Source organism: Aspergillus uvarum (genome assembly GCF_003184745.1).
Source record: "Aspergillus uvarum CBS 121591 unplaced genomic scaffold BO82scaffold_80, whole genome shotgun sequence".
Taxonomy (NCBI): domain Eukaryota; kingdom Fungi; phylum Ascomycota; class Eurotiomycetes; order Eurotiales; family Aspergillaceae; genus Aspergillus; species Aspergillus uvarum.
Window position 1 is genome coordinate 22385 of NW_020291377.1, and position 12653 is coordinate 35037.

Here is a 12653-nt window from a genome sequence, read left to right on the forward strand (position 1 = left end):
ATATTCTTCCAAGACCATGTGGCGGTACAGTCTTTATTCTAGGTGGCTGGGCTGGGCGGGAGGGCTTTTCTAGTGGTTGTTTATGTTCATTAGTACTGGGCTAAACGAAGGGGTTCGTAAAAGTAATACAGACGAGGAACGGAAGGAGGAAGGGAGGAGGGGGGGGAGGGGGGGAACTGCTTGAGCCGAGTTCGCCGTGTCTTTCTTTGAGCGAGTCCAGTCAACAAGGTGTTGCCTAGATAGGGATAGACCGTTGTTCTGGCAGAGGCACTTACCTTACTTACTACCTAGTCACTTACCATTTACTGGATCTGGGGGTAGGAGGAAAGCAGAACGCAAAACAAGAACAGGGATGATCGCGTTAAGTTGCCGGGTGGTGGTATTGTATCAGAATCTAACTCTGCTCTTGGTTTAGGCTGACCTGGTAGTTGGTGTGTTTTTGATGAAGTGCTTATTGCTTATGCTTATATTTGTCATGCATCTCATCCCGGGCTGGGGTGGGTATAACAAGACATAGGTAATGTGTGGGGAGATTACACTTTGTTTCCTCCAGGGTCATGGTGATTAAAAATACATGAATATACAATAGGTAGTGTCTTTCCCCGGGAAAAGGGACTAACAATCTGCCCGACCAAAGTAGCGAGGGAACGCTACCACGTCTCGCACACTAGGTACCCCGGCCAAGTAGCTCAAGAACCGGTCAAAGCCCATTCCGAAGCCCCCGTGCGGCGCCGTGCCCCAGCGTCGGAGGTCGGCGTACCATTGGAGATGGCCCAGGTCTTCCCCCGGAAGCAGATGGGGGTAGAGGGCTGGGGCTGGGGCTGGGGATGAGGACAAGTCGTCCGCTGCTGGGGAGTCGCTCTTCCCGTCCTCATTGGCAGCAACGTGCTTGATCAAGCCGTGGTCACGCATGTTCTGGATGATCTCGGGGAGGCGGTGCTCGCGAAGAGACCCTCCTGCGACCTCGCTGACCTCGGGTAGGAGGAGGTCAAAGCACGCGACGGTTTCGCCGCCGTGACGGCGGCTGCTGTCTCCGTCGCTGGACGGTGCCATGTAAAACGGCTTGATGGCCTTCGGGTAATCGGTTACGAAGACCGGCTGACCGTGGTTCATCACTTCTACAATGTACTTCTCGTGTTCGAGCTGGAGCCCACCCGCCCACGTGGGCGGGTACTCGAATGAGGCGTCGTCTGTGGCAACCGCCGCTTGAAGCTTCTCTATCGCCTCAGTGTAGGTCATGCGTCGCCACTTGGGCCCGTCCAACAAGGCGCGCCAGCGTGCGAGGAGGTCAGGCCGGATGCTGCCCTCCTTGCTTTCCTCCACAGGCCCTTTGTACGAGATGAGTTCCTGTGCGACGGGGGTGTCGTAGAGCCGGCGCGTGAGGTCGCGGAGCAGGTATTCGACGAGGTCGGTCAATGAGTCCAAATCGTGCATGTAATTCGCTTCTGCTTCCAGCATGTAGAACTCGCTGAGATGGCGTGGCGTGTCGCTTTTCTCGGCCCGAAAACTGGGCGACAGAGTCCAGACATTACCTAGCTCGGCCGCGTAGGCTTCCAGGTGTAGCTGCGACGAGACAGTAAGGTATTTGGGTGCGCGGAAGAAGTGCTCGCCCTCGGCTGGGGGTGCTGATCCTCCCAATGCCACCTTTGGCATGACGGTGAACGTCTCGCCGGCGCCTTCACAGTCCGACGACGTGATCAAAGGTGGCTGCACCTGTACGAATCCTCCATTCGGAGCATTTCGAAATGTATTTCCAAGCTGGTATAGGACTTCGGATCGGAGCCGGGCGAGAAGTGAGTTGAAGGGGGTGCGCATGCGGAGGTGAGGGATTTGACGAAGGAAGTCGGCGCTTTGGTATTTCTTCTGAATAGGGTAGGTCTGACATATGGCTTGTCAATAGAGCTGCCCTGGATTGATCACTTCCTGCTGCCGGAGAGGATGTCGGCCTACCTCGGCGTCTGTTTCACCTATAATGCGTACTGATGTTGCGTGCAGCTCATGCGTCTGGGACTTGCCTGGAGGACATGCCTTCCACATTCCTGTGAGTTCAAGCGTTGTTCCCTTGGTTAGCCTGTAAAGATAGAATCGAGATTAATTGACATGTCGACTCAATAGGAAAGCAGAGATTAGAGGGAACATACCCAGCGGCCTGCGCTGCACTCACCATAGCCTGCAGAGCCTCGACCGTTGATCCATCGGCGAATTCTATGAAGGAAAAGCGCTTGTGTTTGCGAACATTATTGATGTATCCCTGTAGTTTGATTTCCTGGTCTTCTAGACTGTTGGGTCCAGTGCGGTTTTTGTCGAGGATTTGCGCGCACCGGAGGAGCGGAGGACCGGGGACCGTTGTCGCGGGCCTAGAATTGAGCCTCGCAAAAGATGTGGCGAATGACCGACGCCAGATCCGCATCTTTGAAGGAGGAACAAGAGTAGATAACAATCGCGACTGTAGCTACACTGGCAGAGTAGGTCCTAAGCTAAGCTCCAGGGTGCGCGGTGCGGAGGAAAAAGGCGGCAGCCGCCCGGCATGATGATTCAGCTCCGCCCGCCGTGACCGGACGCTACAAGCTACAGACTATAGATATGCTGTGCAGTACCTACACTTCTACTGCTGGTGTTCGCTTGAACAAGGCACGAGAAAACAAATACCTGAGAGCTAGCTTTAATTCTGAGTAGAGTGCTATCATCAATCTTGATAAAGAAATCCCAAAAAGAAAAACAAATCCTCAGACCAGCCGGAACGCACAATCATAGCGAATCGCAGTCATATCGAATAGCACGAACCAGAAACAATTGCTGCTATACCATAACTCGTCATTTGGAGGATCCCTGTTGCTCATAGGCTTTGCGTTCCTCTTCGATCATATCAATAGCGTCAAGCACATTGGCATCTGCAGCTGCAGCATACACAGCGATGCGCTGCAGACCGCCATCGCTTGCACCACCATAGCCCAAATCAACCAATGTAGCCACACATGCATCAATGCTGGTTTGCCGCATGGTTGGGGTTAGCTGTAGTTGGCAAAGGGTGCCTTCAGGCTCTCTGTCATGTCTGGCACGGTGACTAAAACCTGGCCTTGGGCGGCCAAAGGAGTTGTAAGATGGCCCCGGCTCTACTTGGCTAGAACCTACACCATGACCCTTCCAGGATGGGTGAGGATGCTTCATAGACTTCGAGCGTCGACCATGGCGACGAGGTCCAATTGGACTCTCAAGCTCTTCTGGCACATGGTGACTTAAGGAAGGGATGTCTACCGTCTTAGCAGCATCGCCGCTGGTTTCTGGAAACGTATCCGGAATGTTCGATGATGACGATGAAGATTTTAATCCACCATTCAAACTTTTGGAGCCGTCGTCTGGGTTTTTACCCTGAGCCCGCGCGGTTTGGTGACATTCCATAGCACGGAACTGCGCTTCTAGCTGAGAAATTGGCGGGAAGCGACGCTGCTCGACCTCTGCAGTCAAATCTGACAAAGTTGATGGAATGCTGTTCGACCTTGAAGGCTGCGGAGAACCCTCAGGGAGGAGTGATGGATAAAGGATGTTGAGCTGATCAGCATCCTCATCTGATGGAATTTCCAGACCATTCACGGAGGACACCACATCGCCTCGCTTGCGATTATCGTTGGAACATAGGTCCGCCACCGTCAAGGGCACCGAGCGCTTCGCGAAAGCCTCGTCGGCACTGTGCCCTGCAGGTGACGCCACGGATCCCTGAAGCTCTGATGGCCGTTTTGTATGGGCAGTAGCACTAGCCACTGGATGGCTTAATTCAGGTTGTGACTGAGCTTTCTGTGGTCGTAACCCGAGAATGGGCGAATGATCACTGAACTCCAGGTTGATGGCATGTCCGTCAATATGTTCACCCTGTAGAGCATCCAAAGCTGCCTTTGCTGCATGTACTGTTGGGAACTGCAGGTACCCAAACCCAGCATGTTTCCCAGTTCCAGAATCTTGTGGGAGGTGGACCTCAACCAAAAACCCTTTTGAGGCAAAAACATCGGTAATCATCTTTTCACTGACATCGAAGCCTACATTGCCTATGAACAATGCTGTACCCTCTTCGGAGGGTCGCACACCACGCGCATGACAAGCTGCGGGAGGGGTATCCGTGGGGCCCGTATCATTGTCAGCCGGCACATCCGGGAAGTTGATGGACCCGAATGGGTATCGACCTTGGTGTCTCCCTTGATGTGAGTGTGACCGCGACTGTAAAGGATGATGATTCAGATGAAAGGGAGGAGGTGGTGGTGGAGGAGGAGGAGGAGGTCCAGAGGGGTAGCCACTGCGGAGCTCCGGTAGTGTTGAGAATGGCCATGATGGAGGGACTCCAGGAGGTGGTTGCCAGTGTGGAGGTGGCGGGTGATAAAGAAAAGGAGGAAATGGAGGTGCGCGTGAATGGTGATGATGATGAGGAGCCGGAGGTGGATAAGGGTGAGGGCGGCGTCGGGAATGATGCATGGACTGCATATGAGGTTGGAAATCGGGTAAGCGGATGGATTGAGTCTGATGCGGCTCTGAGATGGGGCCACTAGAGTCGGAGTTGTTAGACATCCTAGGCTGAGCCGCACCTTCCTGCAACCCGGCATCTTTCGCCTTGTCTTTCTCTTTCGTAGTTGATTTCTCTGTCTCGAGGCCCGTAGTTAAGTCTGTCGTTTCAAGACTGGTCTCCGTGCTACTTGCTTGCGTGACTTCGGGATTCCTGTCTGACACCAGATCATCGGAGCTCCGGTGCTCTGCGGATGAAGCGGAAGGTTGCTCTTGTGGCCTGGTCAAATTGCAGCCAAGCTCTGCCTCGAATGCCTCGAACAATGTGTGGCCAACGTTGCCAAGTTCGGACGCCATGGAGCGCAGGCTTTCCACTGTACTCGTGGCCGTGGGAAGCCCGCCCTCTAATATGTGGGTCGCCTGTGCAGTCACTGCTGGAGAGTTGTTTAATGAATTGGTCACTTGTCTGAGCTGAGCTTCTACGGCTGCAAGAGCTCCCTGCACAGAGACCCCAACATTTTCAGGTATGGCCCTCTGGGCGTTTTGCAATTGTCTCTCAATCTCAGGCAATCTTGACATTACCCCAGAGCTGAGCAACTCGGCCCCGCCAATCAAGCTATGCATTGCGTGAGTAAATGCTTCGGTTGCATTCTGAGGCCTGGTCGATCTTGACTCTGAGTATGACTGCGAGGAGGAAGAGGATTCTGCGGAGGGTGTAGGACCTGTTGCAGGCTGAGAAGTACTGAGAAACTTGGCCATTTCAGCCTCGAATGCATCCAGGAGCGATTCAGACTCCTCGACATCAGCTGCGTGAGCATCTCTCTGTGGAGAATCTGAGCCCTCTGCTGTCTGGTGTTGGTGAGTGGTTGATGCCGAGGGTTCTGCAGGTGTGGACTCGGTTGACGCATCCTTTTTCTCCTTTGTCTCCTGGGTGTCCTGCTTGCATTCGAATTTCTTCCACAGCTCCGTGACTGAATTTGACCGTCGGATGTCGAAAATATGCATAGGTTCGAGGGCCGTTTGGGGGGCTGTTTTAGATTCGAGCTCTGCATCAACGGGTTCCTCAAGTCGTTGTGAAAGCTCAAGAGAAGAACCGACCTACCATCATACAACATGTCAGTACTCAAATGTAACGGTCAAGGATCATGAGCTCGTACCGTGATGAGCTCCCCATCATCTTCGTCAAGATACGTCAAGCGGGCTCGCGGATGGCTGGAAGATAAGTTATCATACTGAGACGCCGACAGCTGCACGATGCCCCGGCGTCTCGTTGGAGACAGGGGGCGGTCTAGATCTGCGGCCTCATTTGGAGATGAGGATGATGAGGACTGGTGGAGATCTCTGATTTGGAAAGGCTTCAACATCTCTGGAGCTAGCGGGCGGTCGCGGGAGAGAGAAACTCCGTCCCAAAGCCGCTAAAAGAACAGATTTCAGTCAAAGACGATAAACGGTTGTAGATTGAAGGTCGCTAAGGAGCGATACCGATATCCGAGGAGTAGTGGACCGAACGGGATAGGCAGCGAGCGGGTAGATGCAAAATGCCGATGTCGAGAAATGACAGAGTAACTATTAGTAGATAAAGAGATAGAGAGAGACCTTGGAAAGGTGATAAGGAGAGAAAGTCGTGGAGGCAAAAGAAGCACAAGGCACAGAAAGCCTGTAGTCGTCACTATTGCTGCTGCCTATGAGCGGGTGATTAGTAGTAGCAGTGGTGGTGGTTGTAGTAAGTCAAGTTAACGTTAACGTTCGTCGTCGTATGTAATCTACTAGGCAGCTCGGATTTGCCTCTAGTTCAAACAAACGAGGTTCCCTGAAAGAGAGCAATCATCCGTCGTCATACGAGAAAGCCGGTACAGTGTGAACTGAATACGAGCGATTAAACAAGGCAAGCAGGATCCAGGCAACGAAATATTGGAGACAAAAGGGAGGAGGGTTATAGTGGTTGGTTGAAAGTGGGATGTGAAGAAGGTCGATCAGACAGTCTCCACTGAGGGAAGAGGAGGGGAACACTTCAAGGTTGGCCGGGCCCTCTCCAGGCTTCCTCAGTTCTGGCACAGTCAAACAGTCAAACCTAGGTAGTAAAATCAGTTCAAGCACTCAACCAACCATTGGAGAAGCTGCTCCATTCGTTTTTCCAGTTTCAAAAGCATCCCCCGCCTTTCAGGTCTGCTGATTGGCCTCCAGGAGGCCCGTCAAATGACCCGTTTATCATTGCGGCTGCGAATTAGTACATTCTACGTTAACTACGGAGTACGGAGTACCTATCTTCTATATGCCATCACCACTACAAAAATATGTATAGAGTCCGAGACATGTGCAGACGAATATTCTGAACAAAAGGCAAAACAAAGCGAATTGTCAAGACAAAGAAATCCGCAACTACGTGTGTTTGGTTCGATAAGAATTGAATCCTATTCAGGCTAATCAATCCATAGCGATCCCGATCTGGGAGTACTTTCGACACCTCAGTACACTCCAGCACCCATTCCAATGGCCAACATACGGAAATACATTCACATCACACCCTCACCGGCATAGAAGGGGTCATCCTAATAATTTCACCCAACATCTCGAGCCCTCCGCCCCTCCTCAATCGCAATTCTGAAGCCTAGCGCTCCTCCTCGTGCTGGATTTGCCCGTCTTCAATGGCCGCCAGCGATCCCGCGACGCGTGCTGAGCCGGCCTCCACGACCGAACGTAACGTGAAGCACGTCGTACTCGGTGATCTCCTTTTCCAGACCTGGTACCAGTCCATATACCCGGAGGATCTAGTGAGTAAGGATACAGACAGGTTGTACGTCTGTCGCTGGTGCTTCCGTTACTCGTGCGACGAGCCCGCCTACGCGAAACACACGCGCCTCTGCCCACACCGGAAATCACCGCCCGGGGTCAAGGTCTACGAACAAGGAGGCTACTCGGTATGGGAGTTGGACGGCGAGCATCACAAGCTCTACGCGCAGAACCTCTCCCTGTTCGCGAAACTGTTCCTTGATCACAAGTCGGTCTTCTTCGATGTCGTGTCCTTCTTCTACTACCTCCTCGTTTTCACCGACCCCGCCGACCCCGATGCCTACCATGTGCTGGGGTTCTTCTCGAAGGAAAAACTCTCCTGGGATGCCAACAATCTCGCCTGCATCCTGGTCTTCCCCCCTTACCAGCACAAGCAGCTGGGGAAATTGTTGATGGGGGTCAGCTATAAGATCAGCTCCTGGGAGCGCGACAGTGGGTTGATCGGCGGGCCGGAGCGACCATTGAGCGAGATGGGTCGCAAGAGTTACGCGCGCTTCTGGGAGGAGCGTGTAGCCAGACACTTGCTCTTACATGGTTGGAAGGCCGAGGACGCAGAGGACTCTGCTGTGCCACAGAAGTCGAAGTCCCCTAAGGGCTCGAAAAAGAGACTCGCCCATGAGCTCATGACAGTGCAGGACATTGGTCTGGCAACGGGCATGTTGACCGAGGACGTCATCACAGCTCTCAGGGGCCTGGGAGTAGTGCAGCCGGCCACGCCGGCCAAGAAGCGGAAGTCAAAGGATTCATCTGGAGCGACTAGCGCTGGAGGTGACTCAATTGTAACAGTACGAAAGACAACCGTTCTGGAATGGGCCAAGTCTCATCATATGGCCTTGTGGGACCCGGTTAAAGATGAGGGGTTTCATGGTAAATGGGCTCCGACCGATTCGGACGAAGAGAGCAATGGGGACAGTAATGAAAGCGGCGATGGATAGTCTCTCTTGCAGCTATGCTTCTTTCTGTATGCCCGTCTGTGGAACAGCGCCCTTTGTATTACTACTATCTACATACGCTACTGACCGTATGAAAAAGCCATGTATGATTGGATCCCGATTCGATAACTCCGCCGAGAAAGACTTGCGTGTATATGAGTCCCAGGCCTTGCGACACAATGTGAAGGCCTTGAGAACCACGCCGCGGCCGAGGACAAATCAGAAAACCTCCATCAGCACATATCGAAACAAATTATGTTAGTTTAAGCCAGTACCCCGGTACTAGTTTCTGATGGAGTTCGAGCTCTGTGGATTATATTCAGTTCAATTAAGATGTGCCAAAATGCATCAGTATGGCAAATTTTGAGCATATTTTCGACGTAGAGTATTTTTCTAACCTGCAGACCGATGAAGAAATTCACAGAAGTGCTTTACATAATATGCCTTGTCTGTAGGAGCCACATTACTCCTCCATACCACCAGGTCCTGACTGTCTGCTCATTTGACGGGCCTTGAGCAACTCATCGCAAAGTAGCAGGTTCGAGGCAATGCCCGTGCTGGAGGCAATGCAGTTGCGCAACACACGGAAAGAGTCAAAAACACCTTCTTGCACAGGATCCATCGGCTCGCCGGTGGTCAGGTCCAGACCAGCGTTGTTACCGTTGGCGAGCTCATCTTGAAGCATCGCCAAAGAGTCCTGGATATCGTGGCCCGAGTTGGCTGCAAGAGTCTTGGGAATGATCAAGAGTGCATCGGCGAAAGCCTGAACACCCCATTTGGCCTTACCCTTAACAGTCTTCTTAAAGGCGTCGGACGACAGATGACCGGCGCAGGCCACTTGGAACGCACCGGCACCGGGAACAACACAACCATCGACGATGGTGTTGTAAACGGAGCGTAGACCGTCACGAACAGCGTCCTTCACTTGTGCAATAGTGTGCTGGTTGGGGCCCTTGATGAGGATAGTCACAGACTTAGGATCCTTGACTTCCTCGACGAAAGTGTACTTCTCCTCACCAAGCTGGTGCTCATAGACTAGACCAGCCCAGCCGAGAACATCGGGGGTCATGTCCTCCACGCTGTTCTGTGCAATACCACCGCAAATAAGCTGGAGACGTTCCATGTTCCTGCGCTTAGCTCTCCGGAGAGCCAAGATTCCGTTCTTGACAAGGACATCCAAACTCAGGGGGTCGATTCCCTTCTGGTTGATGACAACGAAGCTCTTCTTAGGATCGTTGCCGCAAACCAGCTTCTTGAGCTCTACGATTTTCTGTAGCTTGGCATCCACAAACTTGCGCTCACTCTCCACCAACTTGTCTCTTTGCTCAGCAGATGAGTAGTAGAAACCGGAGTTGATTTCAGATTTCTCGTACTCCAAGCTGACGTTCAGTGTCAAGATGAAAGCATTCTCCACGCGCTTAGGCATATCGGGATGTCTGGCGCCGTGATCAAGAGCGAGACCCCGGATGAGCTTGGTATCGGAAGAGGTGCGGTGTTGCATCGTCATAATCTCAACCATGTGCAAATCGGGCTTCTCAGGAGCTCTGTGAATAGCGAGGACGGCATCGACAATATCGGGGGTGAGCTTCTCAGCGAGGGCGCTGTTCAGCTTTGTGCTGAGGGACGTCCGGGCGACGGACAGAAGGAGTTCGCGATCGATGGCTCGCTCGATCTTAAACTGGTCGAGGAACTATATGCCATCATACTTCAGTATACCAAAGGTTTATAAAATTTTCCGAGATAGCATACCTTGAGAGTCTCGTTCTTTGCAATCTCATAACCATCCGTGATGACTCTAGGGTGTAGACCCTCGGAGATGTAGCGATCTGCCTGCTTCAAGAGCTCTCCAACCGACAGGACGACAGACGTCGTTCCGTCGCCAGTAATATCATCCTGAGCCGTTGCAGCACGAGCGATCATAACCTTTGAGGTGATTAGAAAGGAGTTTTCGATATATGACTGGAAAGATAGCTCACAGCCGTGGGGTTTTGAATTTGCTATTGCAGTTAGTCTCTAGTCGATGGAGAAAGGCGCTGACCAAGATAGACTTACCATCTCACGGAGAAGAACGTTGCCATCTTTAGTTAATTTGATCTGGTTGAAACCTTGTTGTTAGACCTTCACTCGATCGGTTGGGAGGAAATAAATCATACTCCGCCTGCACCGTCCACCAACCTATGAACTATTAGCTTAATAAGAAGTTGGAAAGTTATCAGGGACACCAAACATACATCTTCAACGTTCCAGAGGGACCAAGATTAGACTTCAAGACATCCTGGAGACCCTCACCAGCGCTAATGTTCACTTTCAAAGCCTCCGCTCTCCGCTGTGAGCCGTTAGTTTCTGCGAGGCCACTTGAGGGGCTATTGGAAGGAGGGGGAGGGGAGTGGATTTCATACCCTCGACTCGGCCTTGGGGTTGAGTAATTGCGTCGCAGACATTTCTGCAAAAAGATTGAATGACCAGCAGCAAGGACCTAACGAAAGGACTTGAGATTAAACAAGCTTGCTGTTGCTATAGGCCCGATAGAGGATGCCCGCACTGCCAGAAACCTTAGCGGTGGTGTTTGCCGTGAATGCGGTGAGCCTTTGGTTTTGGCAAAAAGCCCACATTCTGTGTTCGCACTAGCGCCGCTGCGAAAAAAAAGAGCTCCGACGGCTCGACTCTGCAAATCTACCCTCCTAGGCTTTTCTTCAACTCCACGTCGCTCCACGCCCGGTCTACGGTCGCATATTCCTGGGAAATTGAGAAGCGGGCTCAGTCGCTCGCACGTGAAGGACCTTTTCTTACATCTTTTTGGGCCTTGATCTCAATTTCGCTATGGCCGACTATCTTCTCTGGGAGGGCCCTATCGGCTACTCTCTCTTCAAGGTCGCCCACCAGGGTGACAGTGTCGGCAACCGTTTGAAGGAGGTTCAGGAAGGCGTTGATGACCTTGCTAAGTTCGGAAAGATGGTTGAGCTGGCCAGTTTCCTGCCTTTTGAGTACGCCAAACCAGCCTTGAGGGGATTTTTCGCCTTTTTTTCCCGCTAGAATACTGACCAAGCCCAGGAACAACAAGCAGGCCCTCAGTGAAATCAACGATATCTCGGAAGGTGTCGCCTCGGACACTCTCGTCTCTTTCCTCGAATTGAATCTTCCCAAGCCCAACAAGAAGAAGAAGGTCGTTCTGGGTCTGTTGGACAAGGCTCTTGCTGGCAGCATCAAGTCTGCCTTTGATTTCGTCGACTGCGAAACCGGCGAGACCAGCGAGGTTGTTCAGGATATGCTTCGTGGAATCAGACTGCACGCCACCAAGCTGCTCAAGCAACTCCGTGAGGGCGATATCGACACTGCTCAGCTTGGTCTCGGTCACGCCTACTCCCGTGCCAAGGTTAAGTTCTCCGTTCAGCGCGACGACAACCACATCATCCAGGCCATTGCTATTCTCGACCAACTCGACAAGGCCATCAACACTTTCTCGATGAGAGTGCGCGAGTGGTACTCTTGGCACTTCCCTGAACTTATCAAGATTGTCTCGGACAACCAGCGCTACGCTCAGGTTGCCTTGTTCGTCAAGGATAAGAAGGATCTGACTGACGACAAGCTGCACGATCTTGCTGCTCTCGTCGAGGATGATGAGGGTGTTGCTCAGAGCGTTATCGATGCTGCTAAGCACAGTATGGGTCAGGAGATCTCTGAGACTGATATGGAGAACGTGATCTCTTTCGCTCAGCGTGTTGTCAGCCTGTCGAAGTACCGCAAGTCTCTCCACGCCTACTTGGTTTCTAAGATGAGCGTTGTTGCTCCTAACCTTGCTGCTCTGATTGGCGAGATCGTTGGTGCTCGCCTCATCTCTCACGCCGGAAGCTTGACCAACCTCTCCAAGTACCCCGCCTCTACTGTTCAGATTCTCGGTGCTGAGAAGGCTCTCTTCAGAGCCTTGAAGACCAAGGGTAACACCCCTAAGTACGGTCTTCTCTACCACTCGTCCTTCATTGGCCGGGCCGGTCCCAAGAACAAGGGTCGCATCTCGCGCTTCCTTGCCAACAAGTGCTCCATCGCCTCCAGAATTGACAACTTCTCCGAGGAGCCCTCCACCAAGTTTGGAGAGGCTCTGAAGGCCCAGGTTGAGGAGCGCCTGGAGTTCTACGCTACTGGCGCCGCACCCACCAAGAACGAAGTTGCCATGGTACGTATATAGACATTGCTACCTCCATCAAGCCCTAAGCATATACTGACATAACATGCAGAAAAACGCCATGGATGCTCTCCTTGCCGATATGGATATCGACGCTGAGCAGAGCGACGATGAGATGAAGGATGCTGAGTCCGACAAGGAAGACAAGAAGGCCAAGAAGGAGAAGAAGGACAAGAAGGACAAGAAGGAGAAGAAGGAGAAGAAGGAGAAGGGTGAGAAGGAGGACAAGAAGAAGAAGCGCAAGTCAGACGTCGGCGAGGGCG

At 52.4% G+C, this 12653-nt stretch overlaps 5 protein-coding genes across 5 annotated transcripts; 2 read left to right on the forward strand and 3 right to left on the reverse strand.

Annotated features, from left to right (window-relative positions):
• Positions 1–449: 449 nt before the first annotated feature.
• BO82DRAFT_358893 (asparagine--tRNA ligase SLM5) lies at positions 450–2455 on the reverse strand. The gene is made up of 3 exons (XM_025636418.1): positions 2142–2455; positions 1951–2071; positions 450–1878 (listed from the first exon to the last, which is right to left on the reverse strand). Exons 1-3 carry the CDS (start codon positions 2408–2410, stop codon positions 616–618), a joined length of 1653 nt encoding a protein of 550 aa, XP_025486856.1. The 5' UTR covers positions 2411–2455; the 3' UTR covers positions 450–615.
• A 359-nt stretch (positions 2456–2814) lies between these two features.
• Positions 2815–5852, reverse strand: BO82DRAFT_295643 (uncharacterized protein; the record flags this gene model as incomplete). Its single annotated transcript, XM_025631873.1, has 2 exons — positions 2815–5586; positions 5646–5852. The coding sequence occupies 2 exons, from the start codon at positions 5850–5852 to the stop codon at positions 2815–2817; spliced, it is 2979 nt and encodes a 992-aa protein (XP_025486857.1).
• A 1281-nt stretch (positions 5853–7133) lies between these two features.
• On the forward strand, positions 7134–8213 carry BO82DRAFT_295669 (putative histone acetyltransferase (MysT1); the record flags this gene model as incomplete). Its single annotated transcript, XM_025631875.1, has 1 exon — positions 7134–8213. The coding sequence occupies one exon, from the start codon at positions 7134–7136 to the stop codon at positions 8211–8213; it is 1080 nt and encodes a 359-aa protein (XP_025486858.1).
• Positions 8214–8431: 218 nt separating this feature from the next.
• On the reverse strand, positions 8432–10767 carry BO82DRAFT_358897 (chaperonin-containing T-complex subunit CCT6). The gene is made up of 7 exons (XM_025636419.1): positions 10610–10767; positions 10442–10536; positions 10364–10385; positions 10263–10304; positions 10187–10207; positions 9960–10133; positions 8432–9900 (listed from the first exon to the last, which is right to left on the reverse strand). Exons 1-7 carry the CDS (start codon positions 10649–10651, stop codon positions 8674–8676), a joined length of 1623 nt encoding a protein of 540 aa, XP_025486859.1. The 5' UTR covers positions 10652–10767; the 3' UTR covers positions 8432–8673.
• A 122-nt stretch (positions 10768–10889) lies between these two features.
• On the forward strand, positions 10890–12573 carry sik1 (snoRNP complex protein NOP56). Its single transcript, XM_025636420.1, has 2 exons — positions 10890–11194; positions 11262–12573. The coding sequence occupies exons 1-2, from the start codon at positions 11031–11033 to the stop codon at positions 12391–12393; spliced, it is 1296 nt and encodes a 431-aa protein (XP_025486860.1). The 5' UTR covers positions 10890–11030; the 3' UTR covers positions 12394–12573.
• The last annotated feature ends 80 nt before the right edge of the window (positions 12574–12653 follow it).

Excerpts from the sequence above, each read along its gene's own strand:
- BO82DRAFT_358893 (XM_025636418.1), bottom strand. The coding sequence starts at position 2,410 with ATGCGGATCTGGCGTCGGTCATTCGCCACATCTTTTGCGAGGCTCAAT. Across the intron at positions 2,072-2,141 it reads AGTGCAGCGCAGGCCGCTGG|GCTAACCAAGGGAACAACGC; the intron begins GTATGTTCCCTC and ends CTATCTTTACAG. Across the intron at positions 1,879-1,950 it reads TAGGTGAAACAGACGCCGAG|ACCTACCCTATTCAGAAGAA; the intron begins GTAGGCCGACAT and ends GCCATATGTCAG.
- BO82DRAFT_358897 (XM_025636419.1), bottom strand. The coding sequence starts at position 10,651 with ATGTCTGCGACGCAATTACTCAACCCCAAGGCCGAGTCGAGG. Across the intron at positions 10,386-10,441 it reads CCCTCTGGAACGTTGAAGAT|GTTGGTGGACGGTGCAGGCG; the intron begins GTATGTTTGGTG and ends AATAGTTCATAG. Across the intron at positions 10,305-10,363 it reads TGGTGGACGGTGCAGGCGGA|ATCAAATTAACTAAAGATGG; the intron begins GTATGATTTATT and ends GGTTTCAACCAG.
- sik1 (XM_025636420.1), top strand. The coding sequence starts at position 11,031 with ATGGCCGACTATCTTCTCTGGGAGGGCCCTATCGGCTACTCTCTCTTC. Across the intron at positions 11,195-11,261 it reads GCCAGTTTCCTGCCTTTTGA|GAACAACAAGCAGGCCCTCA; the intron begins GTACGCCAAACC and ends GACCAAGCCCAG.